At 45.9% G+C, this 21,457-nt stretch overlaps 1 protein-coding gene across 5 annotated transcripts in view; it reads left to right on the forward strand.

Moving 5' to 3' along the window:
- GRIK4 (glutamate ionotropic receptor kainate type subunit 4) overlaps window positions 1-21,457 on the forward strand; it is a 478,818-nt gene that overhangs the window by 328,662 nt on the left and 128,699 nt on the right. For all 5 annotated transcript variants that reach the window (XM_053670672.1, XM_053670675.1, XM_053670674.1 and 2 more), the window contains 3 exons: window positions 1,909-2,074; window positions 15,310-15,488; window positions 19,737-19,790. In XM_053670672.1, coding sequence (XP_053526647.1) covers window positions 1,909-2,074; window positions 15,310-15,488; window positions 19,737-19,790 — 399 coding nt within the window. The remainder of the gene's footprint in view (window positions 1-1,908; window positions 2,075-15,309; window positions 15,489-19,736; window positions 19,791-21,457) is intronic.

Raw genomic sequence — 21,457 nt, forward strand, 5'->3', positions numbered from 1 at the left:
CCCTCCTCCCCTCCTGCACAGACAGCCCCCAGAGCCTTTTTGGGAGTTCCTGCATTTTGGGAGAAAGGGGAAAGAGGAGGAAAGAAGACACTGCCTTGTACATGTTAGGTACTGAGCTACTCTGCCCTTCGTACAGGATCTTGTTTCATCGTTTGGACACTCCAAGAAGCACCTGTTGTTATCTCTGTATTAGCAAGGCCAGACAGGTTAAGTAGTTTGCCCCAAATCACACAGCAGAACTGGATGCACACCCACATTTTCAGACCTGAGTCTTTTTCCTGATTCAGCTATAAGATCCAGGGATTGAAGTATGTTTCTAGGGACACATTCCGGTGGAGGCTAATTTAGGTGCTGGTGGGATTCTGTGGGTGGGATGTCCATGTAGGGAGGGCCTTGGTCAGAGATGCCCAAACCTGTGAGTCACTGGTCTGACCCATGGCCCTGCCCAGACTTCACTTCCATCTTGCCCCTTTGTATTCTTTCAAAGTTTATTCATTTTAGACAAATCATATGGGATGCAAAATACAAGCTGTGAAGAAAGGTTCTTTATGACATGCCCCTTTATGACACAACTTTATTCTTTAGAGTCTTATCTCATAACTTAGTAGATTCTTCCTAAGTCTATACTTTTAAGTCTCTGCTGGAAATATTGGTTGCCCTCTCTGTATCGTTCAAGGGCCAATCCTAGTTTCTCCCTAGTTTCTGCATTAGCCCCTCACCCAGACCCAGAGGAGATCTGGTCTCTGGCTGACTTCTCTCAGAAGCTTAAACAATAAAGTAGCAGACTCCTACAGGGACCATCTCAACATCATCTGAGACTCTGGGCCAGCCCAGACAAAGAAAACTTCTGCAGTGGTTTCTGAATAACCCATTCTAGGAGCCAATCAACTCACCATCGGGAAGTTCTTCCTGCTGTTTGTCCCCAATCTTATTTGCTTTAACCTCAGTGAAAACCCATGCTTGCTGTAATTTAGCTCTCCCACAGGGCACTGGTCCAAAGGGGGAATGAAGGTTGAGGTTTCAGCCCCATTTCCCATGGAGGCACCACACAGCCTTCAATTCTCCCAGCTCTGGGTTCCAGGGATGAGGGAGACAGAATAATATCAAGGTGGATGGCAGCTTATTACATTTTAACTGCCCTGTTAACCACCCAATAGTGTAAGCTAGCAATAAAGCCACCACCAAAGCCTGTTAATATCCTTTCCCAGGAGAAGAGGCAGAGGGCAGGAGCAGTGCCTCTTGCAAATGCCAGTAATAGGTACAGAGGGAAGCTGACACCATCCTAACAAGGCCAAAGCAGATCTTTATTTACCTGGTTTCATTGGAAGGATCTGCAGATCAGTTCTCAGCCTACAAGGCTTCTTTCCCCATGGGCACATTTACAGGGGGACTTGTCACAGGCTTTCACTCAGGAAACTGGTGGGAGCTGGTTGATAGCCCTGTTGTCTCAAGTGGGCTGATGGCCTCTTCTCTTAGTCCCCAAGGTGGTATTTTTCTCCTTCAGCCATCTCTGCTCTGATATATTAACTACAGGTAAAATATTAGAAGGATTATGCCTTCAAGAGCCATTTGTCTAGCTGCTCAGCAGTGGACAGTTTCTCTGAGAAATTAGAGCTAATCTTTTGCCTACCTCTCAGGGCCACACACCCTGCTCCAGGTTCAGATCAGCACAGGCCTCCTTCTAAAGGGCTCCTGTCCTGGATCTTCTCGTCTTGTGCTGTTGGGGAGTCATACCAGCTTCTCCTGTGGAACAGGTGTCCCAATTCCTGCAAGCTGTTCCCCACAGGTGGGCGGCAACGGTCTTACATAAAAGAATTCCCTCTCCACGGCCTTACCTAACCTTTCTCTCTCTTTCTTTCTCTCTCTTTCTGGGTCCTCTCTGCTGCTCATTTTTGCTCCTCCTCCCAGGTCCCCCATTTCAAAGTAGCCCCAGAGGAGTTTATCAAGCTCCAGTCCCAGAGATTTACAACCCTGAACCTCCACCCCAGCAACACCGACATCAGTGTGGCTGTAGCTGGGATCCTGAACTTCTTCAACTGCACTACCGCCTGCCTCATCTGTGCCAAAGCAGAATGTAAGTTTCCTCAGGCAGTGGGTGCTTGTTGATTTCGACCTGATTGGACCCTGGCTGGAGACATTCCAGGGAGGGGTCCTGGAATGGAGGTCCAGGACCTCCAGGTGTCCTGGAGATCTGAGGGGTCTCCCTCAGATCATAGGACTGATAACCAGAGGGCTCTGGCATTCCCATATATCCTGGCTATTGTATGTGTGTGCACATGTGTGTGTATGCATGTGTGTGAGAGGGAGAGAGAGCAGTCCCTTTGACAGAATTCCCTAGACATGGGCAGAACAGAGAGAACTGGGTTACAAGAAGACTGGCCAACCTCCAAGCCTTTTTGCATCTGCAAACTCAATTCCCACATTTTCAGCCTCATTGTTAAGGAGCTACAAAGACAGAGAGAGAGAGAGGGAAAATGTAAACTGGGTGCCTTTGTACTTGATGGGTTGAAGAGCTTCCTCCCCGGGAGAGCAGATTTTGCTGATGAAACAAGGTCCAAGGTCAATTCCTGATAAAGCTCTTTTTTGCAATTACATGTTTTGGAAATGTGTTTCCCTGACTCTCAGACAATTTGTGACATCAGTTTAGTGCTTATGAGATGTAGTTAATTTAAATCAGCACTTTCCAGAAAAATCTGTGCACCTGTGTGCACCATAGCAGCTGCACATTTATGCAGTCAGGCAGGAGCTGACTATTGTCTGTCAGTGAGTCCAGTGCCCAAACCCCAGCATCTGTGTCCTGGGCAGCTCACCTGTACACGGCTGGCCCAGGAGTTCCGGTGGGCTGCACTGGCAGAGCTATGCCATCGCCACCAGGGCTTCTTCAGTGACTGTGCAGAACTGTTCTGCACGCTTGAGTTCTTTGTCCCTCCTGGAATCCCGACAAAATCTATAAACAAATGCCCCCCTGCCAAGGGTCAGAACCACCTCCTTCACCATGCCTTTGCAACTGACGGCCTCCACATGTGCATTCATTCATTCACTTAACACAGGCTGATGATTTGCTTGATGCTACAAGAGAAGTTAACTGAGTGTCAGCTATGTGTACTTTTTATCCCCAATCCACAGACTTTGTTCAGATTTCATTTATTGTTCTCTGTAGTAATAATTTTTCAGGGCCAGGTTCAACCCAAGATGTCCTATTACTTTTTACTTGTCATGTCTTATTAGTCTTCCTTCATCTGGGTCAGTCTTAGTCTTGCCCTCTCAACTTTGACACTTGGAAGAGATGAGGCCAGTTATTTTGTGCAGTGTCCCTCAATTTGGATTTGTCTGATAATCCATTAAATTCAGGTTGTATGTAGGTGGCAGGAATACCCCAGAAGTGATGCTGTATTTTTCTCATTGATCCTGTGAGGTAGCGGGCAATCGTGACTTGTTCCCATACTGGTGATGTTAACTTTGATCCCCAAGTCCTGGACATGTCCTCCAATTTTCTCTACTGTAAAGTTACTATTTTCCCCTTTGTAATAAATAACTAAGCTGTGGGGAGATTATTGAGGTTTGAGTACATTGATGGCTCTTTCCTGAATCCAATGACTCTAATGATCGCTAGATAGTGATTTTTACACTCTATCATTTCTTCCACATTTATTCATTGACATTTTATTATAAGGTTCTTTCCTGCTTGCTTATTTATTTACTTCTGTCAATATGATCCATGAATTCTGATTTTACTCAGTAGGTTATAGTACTCTACTATCATTACGAATTTTGATGCTCAGATGGTCCCAGGTTTAGCAGTGGGAGCTCCTTCCATCTGGCTTTCGTGCCTGCCATTCTTTGAGCACATTCTCACTTTTGGCACACAATGGCCTAGGCCGGCACTCCCAGCCCCCCAGCCCTAGGTTCAGTCACTTTGCTAAGGACCTCTGATTCTTTTTAGTGGGTCATGATATTGGAACTTGAGATCTGGAAGCTAGGTGTGCTCATTGCCACTGTCCTTTCACTGGAAAGACTAGGGAAATACCCATTTCCTGTTATTCTTGCCTTTCATCATATTATATTTATAGCTCCTTTATCTCATCATGAGAAGCCTGGCTCCCAAGACAATCCATATATTTACTCCTTTGTTTAATTCTACAATACAAATAAACTTGTTTCAGATCGCTACACCCACACCATTGTTAACAATAAACCTACTGACCTATTAAGTCATTTAAGTTTTTCTGCAGTTCTGACCATTATATCTTCAGACTAAAAGAAGTGAAAGTATTATAGCTAAAAGTTACTCGAATTCTTCCTTTTCCATTTTTCTTTAATATCATTGTTACCCATTTGGTATATAGTTAAGCTTATTTGTTTCTCTTTATGTCTAACTTTGAAGTAAAAAAAATCCTTGATGACTTAACCTTTGGCATTTTACTTATGATGTGCCTTGGTGTGGGTCTCTCTGGGTTCATCTTGTTGGGGTCTCTCTGTGCTTCCTGGACTTGAGCGTTTGTTTCCTTCACCAGGTTGGGGAAGTTTTCAGCCATTGTTTTTTTGAATAGGTTCTCTGTTCCTGTCTCTGTTCTTCTGGGATGCAAATATTCGTGTGCTTGTTGTTATCTCAGAGGCTCCTTACGGCATCTTCATTTTTAAAAAAAAATTCCTTTTTCTTTTTGCTGTTTTGATTGGGTGTTTTTACTACCTTGTTTGCCCAATCACTGATTAGATCCTCTGCTTAATCTAATCTGCTCTGCTATTCATGCCTGAATATATCTGTCATTTCCATTATTATATTCATTTCTGACTGGGTCTTTTTTATGTTTTCTGTCTCCTTTTTTATGTTTCCAATGTCTTTGTTGAGATCTTTGAGCATCCTTATAACCAGTGTTTTAAACTCTTTATCTGATAGATTGCTTGTTTCTGTTTATTAGTTATTTTTCTGGGTTTTCATCTTGGTTTTTTGTTTGGGACAAAGTTCTCTATCTCTTTATTTTATCTGTCTCTGTGTGTTTGTGTCTTTGAGTTAGGCAAAACAGCAACCTCTCCTGGTCTTGCAGGAATGACCTTGTGTACGAGCTCTTTCTTTTCTTTTTTTTTTTTTTTAAGATTTTATTTATTTATCATTAGAGGAGAAGGGGGGAAGGAGAGAGAGAGAGGAACATCAATGTATGGTTGCCTTTCGTGCGACCCCTGCTGGGAACTGGCCTGCAGAGAACCGGCCTGCAACCTAAGCATGTGCCCTGACTGGGACTCAAACTGCGATCATGTGGTTCGCAGGCCTGTGCTCAATCCACTGAGCTACACCAGCCAGGGCCCGAGCTCTTTCTTTATGGACTGCATGTGCTGGGTGTTCTTGGCAGGCCAGCTGGGGCTGAAGCATGCGTGGGCCTTAGGGAGTCCTTGGTAGACCAGTCTTACTAAGGCGTGCGTAGCTAGGGTGGGAATGGTCCACGGGAAGTCCTGGGGGTAAGCTTCACTGAGACCACCTTGGCAGACTGGTTAGAGCTGGAGCTGGAGTGGGCCCATGCCTCTTGTAGTCCCAGTAGTTCCAGGGGCCAGCCACACCAGGACCTGGAGCAGAAGCTGGAGGGAGTGAGAGTGGTAAGGATTCCCTGAGGTAAGACTCTGGTGTTGTAGCTGAAGCAGCTGTGGACAGGAAGTCCTGGGACAAGCCACACCTGGGCAGGAGCACGGACTAGGCTGAGTGCCAACTGAAGAGACTTCAGAGTAAGTCATGAGGCTGGATACTGGAGCTAGAGCTAGGAAGTCCAATTTCTGTGTTCGTTCTCATTCTCTCTCTTTCTCTCTCTCATTTGTTGTGTCCCTCAGTTTTTCTTCAAGGGCATTGCTCTGTCTGTAGGTGTAAATTCCATGTGTTCCTGGGAACAAATGAGTTCAGGGTTTCCTCTGCCACTGTCGTGGACTAGAAGCCAATATGTGCTTTATATACAGTTTGTTACAACAACTCAAGATATAGAGGTATTAGAATTCCCCACTTTAAAGTAAGTAAAATTGAAAATTCAGTTCCTCAGTCTCACCAGCCACATTTCAAGCACTCAGTGGCCACAGGTGGATAGTGCAGATATAGAACATCTCTGCTGAAAGTTCTGTTAGACAATACTACTTCAGAAAATCAGTGTTTTATGAACACAGAATTTTATGGCCCTCCCCTCCCAAACCCAGAAATGTTGGATAACACTCTGTGTAGAGACTCACAAACTCACAGCACTTGTTAGCATGGACACTCTTAATTGTCATATACCAAAACAGCTATTTCACCACATCATCTTTCAAATAGGTTTGACAATAAGCCCAAAAGGATGCTGAGTTGAAAGCCCATAGTATGATACCATTTGATGGAATATGGTTGGGAAACCTTATGTTCCACCAGATGGCCCTCCACTTGTGGGATCCTTGCACCATTGAATGGATGTGCGTGGGGTGCACCAGCACCAAACTGGTACACCCCATGCAGTGAGAATGCTGAGAGATGAGGAACAGGCTGTAAGTATCTCCAGGCAAAGATTCTCCTGCAGTTTTCCTCAGTGCTGGGTGCAATGTCTCACCAACATGATAGGAAGTTCTTTCTGTGTCTAGCCACAGTCCCTCTTGCTATCAACCTGAACTCTGTTTCCTCTGCTTCAGGTCTTCCTGGGCTTTGGGAAGGGAGTTTTTCAATGTTTGTTAAGCATCTACTATGCATTGGGCACTAGGCTAGATTCTGTTGCCTCCTGGCCCAGGGCCATTTCTATTAGAATAATGACTTTCCTTGTCTTTCAGTGTTCCTTGCTGATTGCAAAGCAATTTCACTTATGTTTTGCTATTTTACCTCCTCCTACCCTCAGTCATTCTAGAGACAAAAAAAGAATTATTAAGGGACTTGCTTAAGATTACACAGCTGGTTTGTGGCGATGTCAAGACAAACTCAGGTTTTCTGACTCTGAGCCAGGCCTGCCTCCTCCACAACTCCTCCTACCTCTTGTCTGCACACAGCCTCAGAGCAGCAGCTTGGGGCAGACTGCCTGGCAGGCACAGTGTCCTCTGAAGGGCAGAGACCTCTCTAGAGCAGTGTTTCCCCTTGCTCCCTCAAGCAGGGTCCAGGATGGCGGAGCACATCGCAGTCCTGGAGAGGATGAGCCTCCCCAGGGGGTAGAGGTGGCTAGCCCACAGCCAAGGGGGCTCACCAACCACAGGGGGCCACCTCTACTTGGGGAGCTCATCTCTCTAAGCTGCTGCATCAATCTACTCCCACCTACCAGGGCCCTGGGAAGGAAGGTGGGGCAGAGCAGAAGTTAAAGGGCAAAGAGGATTTAAAAATCTAATCAAAGGATGAAGAAATGAGGGACTAAAGGGAATGCAGCTCAGAACTTGGGAGGAGACACTGTCCCATCTTCCTCATTAATTCAGGGCCAAGAGACACTGGAAGTCAAATTAGGAACAGGAATTTAATTCTATTTTCCATCTGTCAAAATTAGGCATAATGGAGATCATTCCATGGGGAATCAAACCACTTATTCTCTTTCTTCCCCAAAGTAGTTTTTTTAATAAGCAGGTTTTGGACTAACTAGAGTTCTGTTGTAGATTACATTATTTTTGCTGTGATGGGGAAAAAGTCATCTCCACAAGCCTAGTTCTAGTGAGGCTAGGGGGAGCAGAAGGGGTGAGGAGCAGAGGTCATCCTGTATCTCCACAGAGTCGGGGGTGAGATTTGCTGTTTGGGGTCTTGCAAGGAGAGCTGAGCTTCCCCACTGTGGCCCCCAGGGCCCGAGGGTGTGATCGTCTGGCCCTGCCCCAGAGTTATCTTGGAAACTCTCCAGATGAACCCGAAGCTTTCAATGCCTTGTGGTCACAAGTGTAATATGTGTGTATTTTCCTAGTTTCTCTGTACATAGATAAAATCTTTTTTGCATAATTGTTTTGGTGTTTCTAAATCTTTTCACACCTGTTTTGTGGCTAAGTTTCCTGTGTCCTGTGATTCTGCCAGTTGTCCCACTGCCTGTGTGAACTTGGGAAGGGACTCAGGCACTCTCTAGCTTCTTGCTATCCTGTCTAAAATGTGGGGTCAGTTTTCTAGAAGGGACAGTTTACCTCTCTCCCAGATGGCTGAGGGGATCACACAGGACAACATACTTAGGATATAATACATGTCCACACCTGGTGTATATGCAGTACACCAGAGAGTTCCTGTCCTCTCTTTCATGGATCCCTTTGAACAAGGATGGGTCAGGCCCTAGACAGAATGACCAGAGTTTGGCTCTGTCCTTATAACATACTTGTGGTTACTAAGCTTGGTTGTAACCATCTTGTTGGAGAACAGCAGACCCTAGTCTCCTTGGAAGTAAGTGCCGCTGAAGAGAATTCAGAACTGCACAGTAAAAAAGAACCATCTTTGCCATCACACCAGGCTATTCCACTACTCATGAGCTGTGTGATGGTAAGCAGGTCACCCTACCTCTCTGAGCCTGAGTTCTTTCCTGTGTAAAGTAGGGATAATAATGCCTCCCAGGGTAATTGAGTGGAAGGTATTTGGGCCCAGAACATAATACACATTTAATTACTGTTACTTTATACTATGACTCTGGTTCTGGCAGTAGGGAGTGAAGGTTGGGGGTGGAAGGAATAATACCCAGGGCCTCTTGTGAGAGAGAGTAACTGGGGCAGTAGTAGTTTTTGCCTATGCCACCCCCAGGAAGCGCCATGGAAGGTCTTTTGCTCATAGTGATAAAAAAACACTTATTGAGCACTTACTGTGTGTCAAACACTACTAAGGATTTTAAATTACCTCATTTAAACCTCATGATAATCATTTATGAGAGTTCTAGAAATATTATAATTATATGTATGAAGAAAAGAGAGATTAAGTTCATTTTCACGGTCATATGGTTCTTGTTACCTCCTCTCTCTGCCTCTCTGATAACCGTGGAAGAGACAGAAGTGAGGGACCATCTTTCCTATTTTATGTGAGGACTGAGGCCTTTCCACACCAACTGAGGTGGTGAATCAGAGACCAAAATTTGGAGTCAGAAAACCTGGGCTTGGATCTTGCTCTGCTCCAGATTTTGTAGCTCTAGGATCTCATTCACTGCATCTCCCCCACCTCAGTGACCCATGTATAATATAGGTATAATATAATATACATAATATAATGTGGATATCATAATGACAATACCTGCCTCCCTGGTATTATCTCAGGGTCAGTGATGTGTGTGTGAAGTGACTCAGGACACATGAAGGCCATTCTTAGGCAGGGACACCTGCTGGGCCCTGTGGCTGAAGCCCAAGGTGGATGCAAACAGCCCGAAGTCAGGAGATTGATGGGAGCACAGAGGCCATGTGCATCTGTCCTTTCCCACACCCATCCTTTTGCTCAGATGAGGGGTTGATCTTGATGGCCAGGCAGAGCCCAGATGCTTGCTCCCACCACTCTCTCTCTTCTCCTCTAGCCCCTGTGTTCTGGCCCTTCCTGCCTGTTCTTGGGGCCCCTGCCTGTTCTTGGGGCCGAACCTACTGTGGGATGAGACAAAACTGGGAAACAAGTGCAATGTCTTGTTCAAGCATTTGATCTCATTCTGTGCCCCTTCCCCACTGGTAACACATTGGACCCTCATCTCTCCCTCATCTGCTCTGTGGAGCAGGTCTGAAAACCACATACCCCAAGGCATGTGGGCCTGGCCAGCAGGAGGGGGGTCGAGGCTTTGCACAGTGCACAGTAATAAACTCATGTCACCTCACTGAGTCCTCACCACAGTCCCCTGAGGTCAGCATTGTATCAGTTGCCTCCTTAAAGATGTGAGAGTGCCGCCCTCCTGGGAACATTAGCCTTTTATAGAATGAAAGCCTGCAGCCAAGGAAGTCAGCTAGTGGAGAGGAAGTAATGGCAGGTGAAATGGGTGTTTATTCCTATTTTTTCATACAAGGGTCTTCTGGGTCCCCTGAAAACCCTTCACTTCGGTATTGTCCTACCTGGCTGTGCCTTTCACATTCCCTCCACTCTCCTTCTGTCCCTGCCTTCCATTTCCCAAAGCTAGCCTTCTTCCTTCTTTCTACAGTGGCTGGCCTGCTGAGTCTCTCTTTGATTCATCCTGTTCCATCCTGAGCAATACTAGAGGTTCCTCAGGTCTTTTGCAGCCTTGGACTTGGCAAGCAGACCTACTGCTGGGCCAGGGGTCCTATTGGAGAGAAGGGTTGGAATGGAGGTGAAAGGAAAGCCAGGGAGAGAGAAGCTTTTAACCCCTGTGGTAGTAGCTTCCTTTAGTAAATCTCTTAGTTTCATGAAACAGATAGAAGTGAGGAGAATGACCATTGAAAAATGTCAAACTCCACTGAAAATACTCCTAATATTTTTAACGTAACTAAACCACAGTTACTTTTCTGCAGATTTCTTCTAATGCTTAAAATAATAAAAAAGAAAGTATCCCTCTCTAATTTATAGAATTGGAGAATTTGTGGCCTGGAAATATGTCAATATTTTTCTAGTTCAGCTTTTCAACCACTGGTTTAATTCCTTGTGCATTGGTCCTCAAGAGGGGCTTCAGCCTTTCCCTGGTTACCTCCAGTGACTGGGAATCCATCACCGCATTATACAGCCCACCACATCCTTAAACAGCTTGAGTAGGTGGTCTTCTGTCTTCCTGTGACTTCCATCCACTCCTCATTACTGGAGCAGTTCCTGAGGCTGTCAAGAACAAGTGTGTCCCATGACATCCCTTCTCACCCTTCCTCAAGTCAAGCACATCATCCCTTCGGCTAACCCTCAGGTGACACAGTGTTTGTTCCCCTGGCACTGATGCTCCTCCGGCCTGCTAAGGTCACTTTCTTTGCCCAACAGTCTGTAGGTCAGTGCATCAGCAAGCACCCTGCAACCTGCCTCATGCTGGGGATGTGCAGAGAAGTTTGAATGGGACTCCAATCCAACATGATGAAATAATTAGTATATATGAGTATATTAATGTACACATATATACATATGTGTATCCTGCAAAATATTTTACATGGTTATAACTGTGAATCTTGAAAGGAAAAAAATGATACCTAAGAGCTCCTGGTAACTAACTAGGCTCGAAAAGAAAAGAAAAGAGAAGAGAAGAGAAGAGAAGAGAAGAGAAGAGAAGAGAAGAGAAGAGAAGAGAAGAGAAGAGAAGAGAAGAGAAGAGAAGAGAAGAGAAGAGAAGAAAGAAAAAGAAAAGAAAAGAAAAGAAAAGAAAAGAAAAGAAAAGAAAAGAAAAGAAAAGAAAAGAAAAGAAAAGAAAAGAAAAGAAAAGAAAAGGCAGAGCCTAGCAGCTATTTCTGCACAGAGGCCTCTCATGTAATCTGTACTTTCATGGAGAAGCCTCTGCCCTAGACTGCCTACATCTGCGTACTAAAATGCTGCCCTGCATAGTGTTGTTGCCAAACCTTATAGAGGAGTTCCTGGAATCCTATTTCAACCAATAGGACTGAGGCTTTCCCCATCCAATCAGAGCTTCTCAGCTCTGACTAATCAGAGCAGCTCTATTCTGACCAATCAGAACAGTGCCTTTGGACCAATCAAATTGTGAGGATTTGGCATCTTCATTTGCATGAGGACAGACCAATCGGGGACCAGGGGCAGGGACTTCTGTTCATATAAGCCAGCTCCTCTGTGGGTTTGGGAGTGCGCTTTCCATTGAGTAGAGACACAATTTCTAGGTTGGAGCAGAGTGCATGGGCATAGGGCAAGGCAGACCAGACCAGACCAGACTAGACCAGACTAGACTAGACTAGACTAGACTAGACTAGACTAGACTAGACTAGACTATTGAGGAGCAGAGCTGCCTAGTTGAAGAGGATGCTGGCCCTAGGGAAGCCTCTTGCCACACTGTTGGGCTGTTGCACAGCAATGCTGTTGTACCATTGAGCTGTTTGTACTGAATCAAGTTTCCTTCTCACAGCACCCGAAATTGGGAATTCCTGTTGGTGGTGAACTGGCACCAATGACCATTGGTTGACATAACCAAGGGCTATATTTTTTGGATTAGGTAATAAATTTTCCAAAAGTTGGGAGGTGGTGTGAAGGATAGTTGGGATATGAAAGTGGGGGAGGGAGATAAATGGAAAATAGATTCTGAAGTGCCTTCCAGGTGACAGACACTGTTCCAGTTATTTGATTGACATCCTTTTACTCACCCTGTATGGCTGCTATTATTCTTACTTTCAGACAAGAGCACTGAGATGTGAAGAGTAGAGGAAATTGCTCACACTAACTAGTTGGCAGCACTAGAGCTGGGATTCACCACCAGACCCTGTGCTCCTTTTGCTGCTATGGTGGGGTGCAAGCTGGGGAAAGGAGTAACCAGTGGGAGATTGTGGGTGAGGGTGCAGACTGCCCCAGACTCACTGCCCTTCTCCCCTAACCTCCCTCTACCCTGTGTCTCAGCCAGGGGGGATGGGGGAATGATGCAGCTTCTTTGTTTAAAAGGTAGCAAGCACCCCAAGGGGCAGCAGGATGGGCATGCTGGGGATGGGCAGCAGTAGGGTCTTCAGTGTATGTGGCATCTGGGAGACTGTTTCCTGGGAACTCAGAACACCAGCCAATTGTAAAGCAGGGGTGCATCCCTGGCTGCCTTGAACCGATGTCTCTGTGCTGTGCATAATCCTGCTGTCATCCCCTAGGATCTCCTGCCTCATCCTGCTGAAAAGTTCATTGCCCACATGAAACCATCGCAGGGGATTTGGCCTCTTGTCAGCCACACTCCAGAAATTCTCCATGCCACATTCCAGGACCCATGCATTCTACCACTGCCACACTTCCCTTCTCTCCAGCTGCATGCTCCCTCCCCATAGCATGCCCAGGCCAAGCTTTCCTTGAGCCAGGGAGATGGCTGTTCCTCCTCTGTGGCCTCCTCAGGAAGAATGGCTCCTTGTCAGAGTGATTTTTGTGCTTTTCACATCAATAGTGAGGAAGATGTGGTGAATATTCTCTCCATTTTACATATAGGACAAAATGGGGCTGCCCCTAGAATACCAAATTATTAGGCCATCAAAGAAAATAGGGACATGAGTTGAACTTTTCTACAACCTTAGCTACAAGTGCCTGCACTCTGTGTTCCTGGAGGGTCTGCATCTGATCCATCTTCTCTGCTGGCACCTTTCTGGCCCAGTGCCTGGCACTCTTGTGGGGCTGAGTGAAAATGAGAGTTACACTGATACTATATATATGTTCCCGTGCTTCAGAGTGCTTTCATGCAGGCTGTCACAGAGGCCTGGCCTGTTATATCCATCTGACAGATGAAGATGGAGTTGTGAAGAGGCTTGACAAGGTCCACAGCCAGTGAGGGCTGACCCTGAGCTCGAATCCACATCCTCTGCATCAGGGATTGGCAGGAAGTACACTGGAAAAATCATGGCCATTCTTCATGGAGGTGGATGGAGAGGGGTGGGAGGGGCCCAGACAGTAGCAGACCCTTGCAAGTCTGGGTCAGGCCCTGTTGGGGAAGGAAGGAAAGGCCAATCCCATTCTGTGGCTTGCAAAGCTTGGTTGTTTCTGAAGCCGCTTGGTGAATAACAGGCCCTCCCAAGGCTTGCCCGGGACCCCTTTCTGTGCAGCCTCCAATTCCTTGAAATGCTTCTTAGGCCCAATGACTGGAAGATAGAGGGCTGGCACCCCCTTTCCAGAGCTCCTGTCTCTGGGAGGCCAGGCCCTTGGGCTCTACCCTGCTACCTTTTCTGAGAGAGAGAGAAAGAGAGAACGAACACAGCAATGTATGCTTTTCTGCCTGGGTGTAGAGAAAATGTCCTGGGGCCTCCCTCTGTTCTATGCCTGCTGCCTCCTCTGTGTTTGGCCATAAGAAGTAGCCTGGTCTCATGGGAAGAAGGCTGGACAAAGATGAGAGAGTGGGAATTCCAATCCCTGCTCTGTCCCTGTGTAACCAGGCAAGGCCTGTTACCTCTTCTAACAGAAAGAAAAAAGCAATGTGATCCTTTTCACAGCCCCTTTCTCTTTTTCCTTTTAATCCTCACGGGTCAAGAGAGTTGGTTACCTGAATGGAGAGGAGTTTCTGGGCCATTTTTAAGACATTCCTACATTAAATGTCCCTTTACCCAGTACAGGAACTGAGGTGTGGGAGCCTTGGCCCAGTCAGAAAGCCAGCCGTCCCCTCCAGTCAGTGTATGAAGCCCAGTGTGAGGGAGTTTAGAGTCACACCTCATGCTCCCTGTGCTGTGGGACCATGGTGCCCGATCACGGGCTGTGAGTGCTTTGACGAGATGAGCCATGTGAAGCATTTAGCTCATTACCTAGAGCAATAATAAGGATTTAATAAATGTTACTATTGAACTTGCTTTAAGAGCAAATGTCTGTGGGTCTGTGTCCACTAGACTTGAGACACTATATTCCCAGGAGACCCCCACTGCACACACCCTCCTGCTGGCCTGCCTCTTGATAGAGATGGAGCAGAATTAATGAGATAATTCCGGAACCCCTCCTAGCCCCACTGCTTCTAGGCAGCAAATAGCAAGAGGGGGAAGGGAGCGCCCTCAGCTCAGTCCCAGTTTTCCTGTTTTGTTCTTGGCCTACAGGACTGCCTGTAGAAGTGTGGTTCAGAGCCTGTTCTTTTAAAATTGCAATAATACTTTGTCCCGTGCAGCTTCTACACTCTGAGAAAGGAGTTCAAAGTGTTTTTGCTAGACCTGATTTCTGGGCCCTCTGATCTTCAGGTCACCGCTCCCTGCCCCTTCCTTTCCACAGGAAAGGAAGGCTGTGGTGCAGCCGCATGGAGCATTCGTGAGCATCTGCCCTGTGCGAGGCTCAGGCCTAAGGGTTTCATGTGTTACCTCATTTAATCCTCACCACAGCCTTGTGAGCAGACCACTGTCATTATTCTCATTTCTCAGATGAACAAAGTGAGGCCAGGAGACCAGGCCACAGAAAGGTCACACTGTGGGTGAGTGGCTAAGTTAGGGAGAGAATTCACGGCCTGGTGGTCTCTGAGCCCAGGTCTGCCCACTGCAGTGCTGCTCATGTGGCTGTGAGAAAGTGGGAACCCTCCAGTCTGCCTCCCGAGACTGCATTCTCTCCCTTCAAGGAACATCCACAGGAGAGTTGGGGGAAACTGTGGAAGCTTAGGAGCATTCTTTTTATTGAAGATGGGATGACTTGCAGCAGCTTCCCCAACCTCTTCAAGTACTTTGGCCTCCTCTAATGCCATTTTAATTACACATCTAAAAGCAACCTTTATCTGAAGCCCAAACAGGTTAAGAAACTTGCTCAGTAAAGATGTACCTGCTAATCAGTAGGAGTGGGGCCAGGCCCATGAGCTTCCTCTGGTGGCTCCTCAGGCAGCCTTCCTCCTCTCTCCCCTCCAGGCCTTTTAAACCTCGAGAGGCTGCTCCGGCAATTCCTCATCTCCAAGGACACACTGTCAGTGCGGATGCTGGATGACACCAGGGACCCCACCCCACTCCTCAAAGAGATCCGAGATGACAAGACAGCCACCATCATCATCCACGCCAATGCCTCCCTGTCTCACACCATCCTCCTCAAGGTGGGAGCTGGGCTGGGTGTAGGCTGGTGGGCCTGAGCATCCTTCTCCCCCTCCCTCCCACTGCACTGGCACTGTGCCCCCTTCTTGCTGTGGGTGTCTTCCTGGACTGAGGTGCAAGGAGCCCTGGGCTGGACCTCTAAGCCCTGCAAGCTTTTGTGTGCTTTAGTTTCAGTGAACAGCTCCCAAAGGCTGAAGGGAGAAAGTAGGATGATGGAGATGTGATAAAAATACTCAACTGCCGTGCAGTAGGGTAGCCACCAGCTGAGACACTAGCCAAACCTAGACCCTGCCAGGGGCTCTGAGATGAAGTCCATGGGTTTCTAGGAGGGTCTAGGATGGTAGGGGTAGGATACTTGGGGGATAGAGGCTGTTTGCCAAGAGATATAGAAATATTTTCATATTTGGACAACCAAGAGCAATCGTGTGTGTGTGTTGATGAATATTGGTCCTGCATATAATCTTTACATGTGTGCCACCATTCACAAAGCACTACTGTGTAATTTCCCAATGTAACCCTGAGTGACCACGTGAGGTAGGCATAACATATTCACTTGGCAGATGAAGGCACTCAGACTCTGGAAGATGAACGGCATTTTTCCAGGCCTGGGAGGAGCAGAGCTAAGTCTGCACAGTTGTCTCTAACAGCCTATCAGGCAGTTTTCGTGCCCACCCCTCCAGAACACAGAGAGGGGTCCCTGCATCAGAACATACACTCGTGGAAACTGGGTCTCTATGAGGTTGGGTCAGGAAGGACAGGAACATACACAGAGAAAGAAGTCAGGCACTTGGGCATCCGTGCTGGACAAACAGTAGGAAATAGCTGGGCATCCTTGCAATCAACTGGCACCAGCTCCTGGGCTGGTGGCTGGGCTAAGCATGCAACCCCAAATAGAGTGGACAATGCTTCCGAGCTCCTCCATGGCTTGCAGCAGCTTCCCTAGCCTCTTCAGGTACATGGCCTCCTCCAATGCCATTTTAATTACACATCTAAAAGCAACCTGACATCTATCACTGGGGGAGTGACGCTCCTCCTTACCCTCTGCCAAGCTACGAGGGGCCCAGCAGACACTCAGAAGATTGTCTCTTCCTCTCCTTCCCTCCCTCCTTCCTAACCTCCCCTCCCCAGCTAGTTTATGTCTGAGTTAGTAAGAGAGTTGAATGAGTTCTCTGAGTATTGAGGATTACCCCTTCAGCCCATTGCTGTAGTAATTTTTCACAACTCCAAACCCATGTGTATATGCATATATCCAATTCACACACATACATGCATACCCACATAGATAATTTTTTCTTCTATTCTTTTTTCTCTTTCTTCTCTTATGTCTGGGGCTAGGATCAACAAAGTCATCAGAATGGAAAGTCCTCTTAGTTTTAAGACATAAGAAATACATTCTGAGGAGTCCTCAGGAAAGGTAGGGAGTAGGGAGTAAGATAGATGTCCCCCCAGCCCCTTTGCAGAGGGCAGGTCAGAATGCACATTTCCCCTGCAGCAGCAGAGCCTGTGTGAACAGAGGTAGTCCTTGCCCAGGACTCTCGTGGTTTCCAGCATAAACAGCTGGGTTTCCTCGCTCTCTCTCTCTCTCTCTCTCTCTCTCTCAAATACTATGTCTAGTTGTTGAAATTTTGGATAGTTCAGAAAAGCACATAGAATAAAATAAAAATTATTCACAATTCCATTACCCAGATATTACCACTATTAAATTTTGATGCCTACTTTTTCTGCCTTTAGATACATTTTCCCCTAAATTACCACCCTGCACATATTCTTCTGTTACCCTTTTTAGTGCTTAATTATATGCTATGTATTTCCCCCATGTCATTACATATTTTTCTATGAATATTTTAATGGATGCATCATTTCCCGTCATGATGTACCATAATTTATTTAGCTATTTCTTTATTATTGGAGTGGCAGGTTATTTTTAATCTTTACTATAACAAATAATGATGGGATGCACATATTTCTTTATACATAAATGTTGATGCACATTCATGAGTATTTTTCTATCATAAATTTCTAGAAGTAGAATTACTGAGTGAAAGTTGTATATTTTTGAAGGATTTTGATATGACTTGCCAGATTGCCTTTCAAAAGTGCATAATAATTTACACTCCTACCTGCATTGTATGGGTGTCCTGTAGCACCCTTGCCATTACCAGGTATTTTCATTAAAAATACTTTTTAATTTTCTAATGGCTGTGTTTTTGAAGGAAACTGGGCCTGTAATGACCGCTATTAGCAAATGGTTCTGCTGGGTGGCCAGGGGAAGATTTTCCTGAGGCTACTTATGGACCTCAGCCCTTGTGACCTTGGAACCAAACTGATAAATAATGACCAGAAAGGCATCAAGAAACTCTCTTTTGTTCCCATTTGACTTTCTACTGGCCCCAGGCAGGTGGGCCCTGCATCAGGCCTGGACTCAGTCTTCCTGCTTCCCTGGGGCTCCACGCTGCACCTTTGTGGGGACTACAGCCCAGACTCGGGGACCTCAGGGACACAGGACTCAGTGTGGGCAGCAGGGTGAGCAGAGAACACATGGGGCTTCCAGAAGCTTGGCATGCCCATGTGAGCCTGGCCAGGAGCTTGGCTGCACTCTGCTGTCTCTTGATTTCAGCAGGGATTGCAGAGCAAATCCCTACTTTTATTGAGTGGCTTTTCTGGCAATGAACTTTATGTTTACCTAGAATTCAAGTCTTAAAAAACCAAGAATATCTGGTCTTTTATCTTTAGTACAGCAGATTTCACAAAATAAGCATTAGCTGTCTAATGTCCTCTCTCAGCCTCCTGCATCTGGCCCATCCCTGCAACCAGGGGCGTGCCCATTAGCCTAGGCAGTGGTGACAGGAATGGCATTTTACAAGGACAGTATGAGTGTGGGGAGATGGAATGGCTGGGCTTCCTGCCAAATCATCCTCTCAGGAGAGGAGAAGGAAATACAGCTTTGCTTTGCCGGAGGAAGAAGGAGCCTCACACAGAGGCATCAAGCTCCACTGTGACCCTCACATAATCTTGCCACAGTCCCGAAGGCCCTCTGCACTTCAGTTTCCCATTTGAGTGTGGTGATATAATTACCTCAGGCTGTTCTTGAAGGAGACTGAGAGAGGGCTCCTGTTAGGATGCTCACAAAGTTATCAGAGCTCCTTGGGAGAGAAATAGGAAACTGTTAGCATCCCCAGTCTTGTTTCTCTCCCTGCAGCTCACTGGTCAGGACAAAGTGGTTTTGCAGTGACCCAGGGCTGCAGGATGCAGTATGAAAACCTACCTGTCTGTCAGGAGGAATGAGGGCCCCAGGGAGAACTGGGCTCATTATTTGCCTCATCTACCTCCTGGTTTCTATAGCTTGTGTCCCACTCAAAGCCGGGCACACTGATGGGGAGGTTGGTTAGGAGCATTTATGATGGCGGCAAAGGTAAGTTAAGGGCGTGTGTTCTGAAGCAGCAGCTCTCAACTGTGGGGTGATGACACACTGGTGTGCTGCGGCCAAGGGTGAGGCAGATCACATCCAGCTTGTTTCTTGCTAGTAATAAAGAATTAAATTCTGCAAAGGATTCACTTGTTTCCCACACAACTGCAGATGTATACTTCTTGCAGAGTTAATTTGAGAATTGCCTACAACTCACAGACTCTCTTGTCTATAACTTGGCTCCTAAGAGAGTTGTGTCAGTATTTCCATTAATATCAGAGTCCTCCTGGGAGGTATAGGCTGTCTGGCTCCAATATCAGCTTTTCCATTTATGAGACATGTGATCTGGGACAGGCCTTTTGGTGTTTCAGTTTTTTCAGCTGTCAAAAAGGGGTAGAGGTAATACCCACCTGGTCAAGTTAATTCAAGTGAAATGCTTTCTAGCGCTCCCCACACACCAAACAGTGGGTGTTAGCCATGGTATTGTTAATGGTTGTGGAGATAATTGTTGTAGTGGGTTTGTTATTTGTTTTGTTTCCCATAAAGTCATTTAGGTTTCCATGATACCTGCTTATATCTGTGGGAATGTTTTGTGCGTGAGAATACCAACTGTGCATGTCACTGCCAAGGCAGGGAGCAAGGTGGGGGTGGAGAGACCCTGTTCTAGAGACTGTGTCTTTGTGCTCCATCCTCCAAAGTCAAGGGCAAAATAAGAACAAACCAAGGTGTTCTATTCAGCCTAAAGCCAAGGGGTAATGAGCTAAGCTATGGAGAGCCCTCACAGCTCACTCACTTTCCACAGGTATTTGCTTTCCTTGCTAATCTCCTTCTTTTCCCTTTGCAGGCAGCTGAGCTAGGGATGGTGTCAGCCTATTACACGTACATCTTCACTAACCTGGTAAGATGTTGCACAGCTCACTTCCTTGACATGGAGAGTGTGTCCTTAATTAGGGTCAATGGTGTGTCAGAGAACAGAGCCAAAAAGATGGGAATAGGGAAAATAATGAGCCACTGGGCTTCTCTTCCCAACAATTCTTAGCCTTGGGAGAATGAGAATTTGTGGAGTCTAATCCTCCATTTAAATGACGCCAGCCCTCCAGCACTGTTTTCTCTTGTTGCAGCTTCTAGGGCACAGCCTCTGCTCTATCAGATCCCCGTGCTGACTCAGAAGCAGGGCAGCTGGGGCACAAACAGTGTGTAGGCGCTGTGCTGTTAGAGTGGGGTACACCTTAGAGGCAGTGTCTGCCAAATCCCCTTATTTTGCAGATGAGAAAAGAGGCCTGTAGAAATGTTATTGTGTCAAGTTGGAATACTACCTTTGCCACCTCACCTATTAACAAGTACTGAACCTTGGTTTCCCTGCCTGTAAAATAGGGGTAAGAGTAGCTGCATCATGCAAATCCTGCAACTTTGAAATGATGTAATTTAATTTATGTGGAAACATTTTGACATCGAAATCAGTAGGAAATGCGAAAAGTTGTTATAGACACACTCAATTAGAGAGTAGAAAGGACCTTAGAGAATGAGTTTTTAGAAACATTTTATAACTTTGTATTTTGAAATAAAATAAAAGATCCACAGGAAGTCACAAAGAAAATAGAGAGGTACCCTTCACCCAGTGTGCCTCAGGGGTTACATCTTACATAATTACAATAATATCAAAACCAGGATATCAAAATAGGGTATCTCTCACAATGTGTACTTTTCTATAACTCCCACTGCATTCCAAATGCAAAACCATTTCATTGCCACAAAGATTCCCTCATGCTGCTATTTTGTACTCTAACCCACCACCTTAATTCCCACCATTCCTAACTTCCAGCAACTGCTAATTGGTTCTCTATTTCTATAATTTTTAATTTCAAGAGTGTTGTATTAATGCAATCATATGGTTAACCTCTTGGGATTAACTTTTTTTCACTCCTGACATAAGACCCTTGGGATTCATCCAATTGTCACATGAATTAATAGTTGTTCCTTATTAATGCTGAGGTGTGCTTTTTGGTGTGGATGTACCACAGTTTGCTTAACTATCCCTCTATCTGAGAGACATTTTTGTTGTTGCCAGTTTCTGGTTATGACAAATAGAACCATTATAAACAGTCAGTCAGAGAAGTTTATTTTATTTTATAAATGTATGAGCTATTGAAATATCTTAGGTGGCTGCTTTATCCAGACATGCTTTTGATGTAACAGGCACTGGGTCAGGTATTAGGGACTAAAATGGGAATAAGAAACTAAGTTTGCCTTGGAAAAACTCAAAGTACCTATTGTGCAAAGTAGTAAATCCCAGTAGATATGGATACAAAATGCCCTACACCCTAAAGAAGGGGCCACTTGATCAACCTGGAGCAGGAAAGAAATGCTTCCCAGAAGGAAGAGGAGAAAGAAAAGGAGGAGGAGAAGGTGGAGAAGGAGAAGAAAAAGAAGATGATGAGGACTTGAAACCATACCCTGAAGCATAGGTAGGACTTTTCTAGATAAACAAAGAAAGGAAAAACATGCTTGGATGAGGTGATCTGAAAGTACATGGTGTGTCAAAAAAACAGTGAGTCACTTCAAACT

Source organism: Artibeus jamaicensis, unplaced genomic scaffold, assembly GCF_021234435.1.
Source record: "Artibeus jamaicensis isolate MK-2021 breed Jamaican fruit bat unplaced genomic scaffold, CSHL_Jam_final contig_601, whole genome shotgun sequence".
Taxonomy (NCBI): domain Eukaryota; kingdom Metazoa; phylum Chordata; class Mammalia; order Chiroptera; family Phyllostomidae; genus Artibeus; species Artibeus jamaicensis.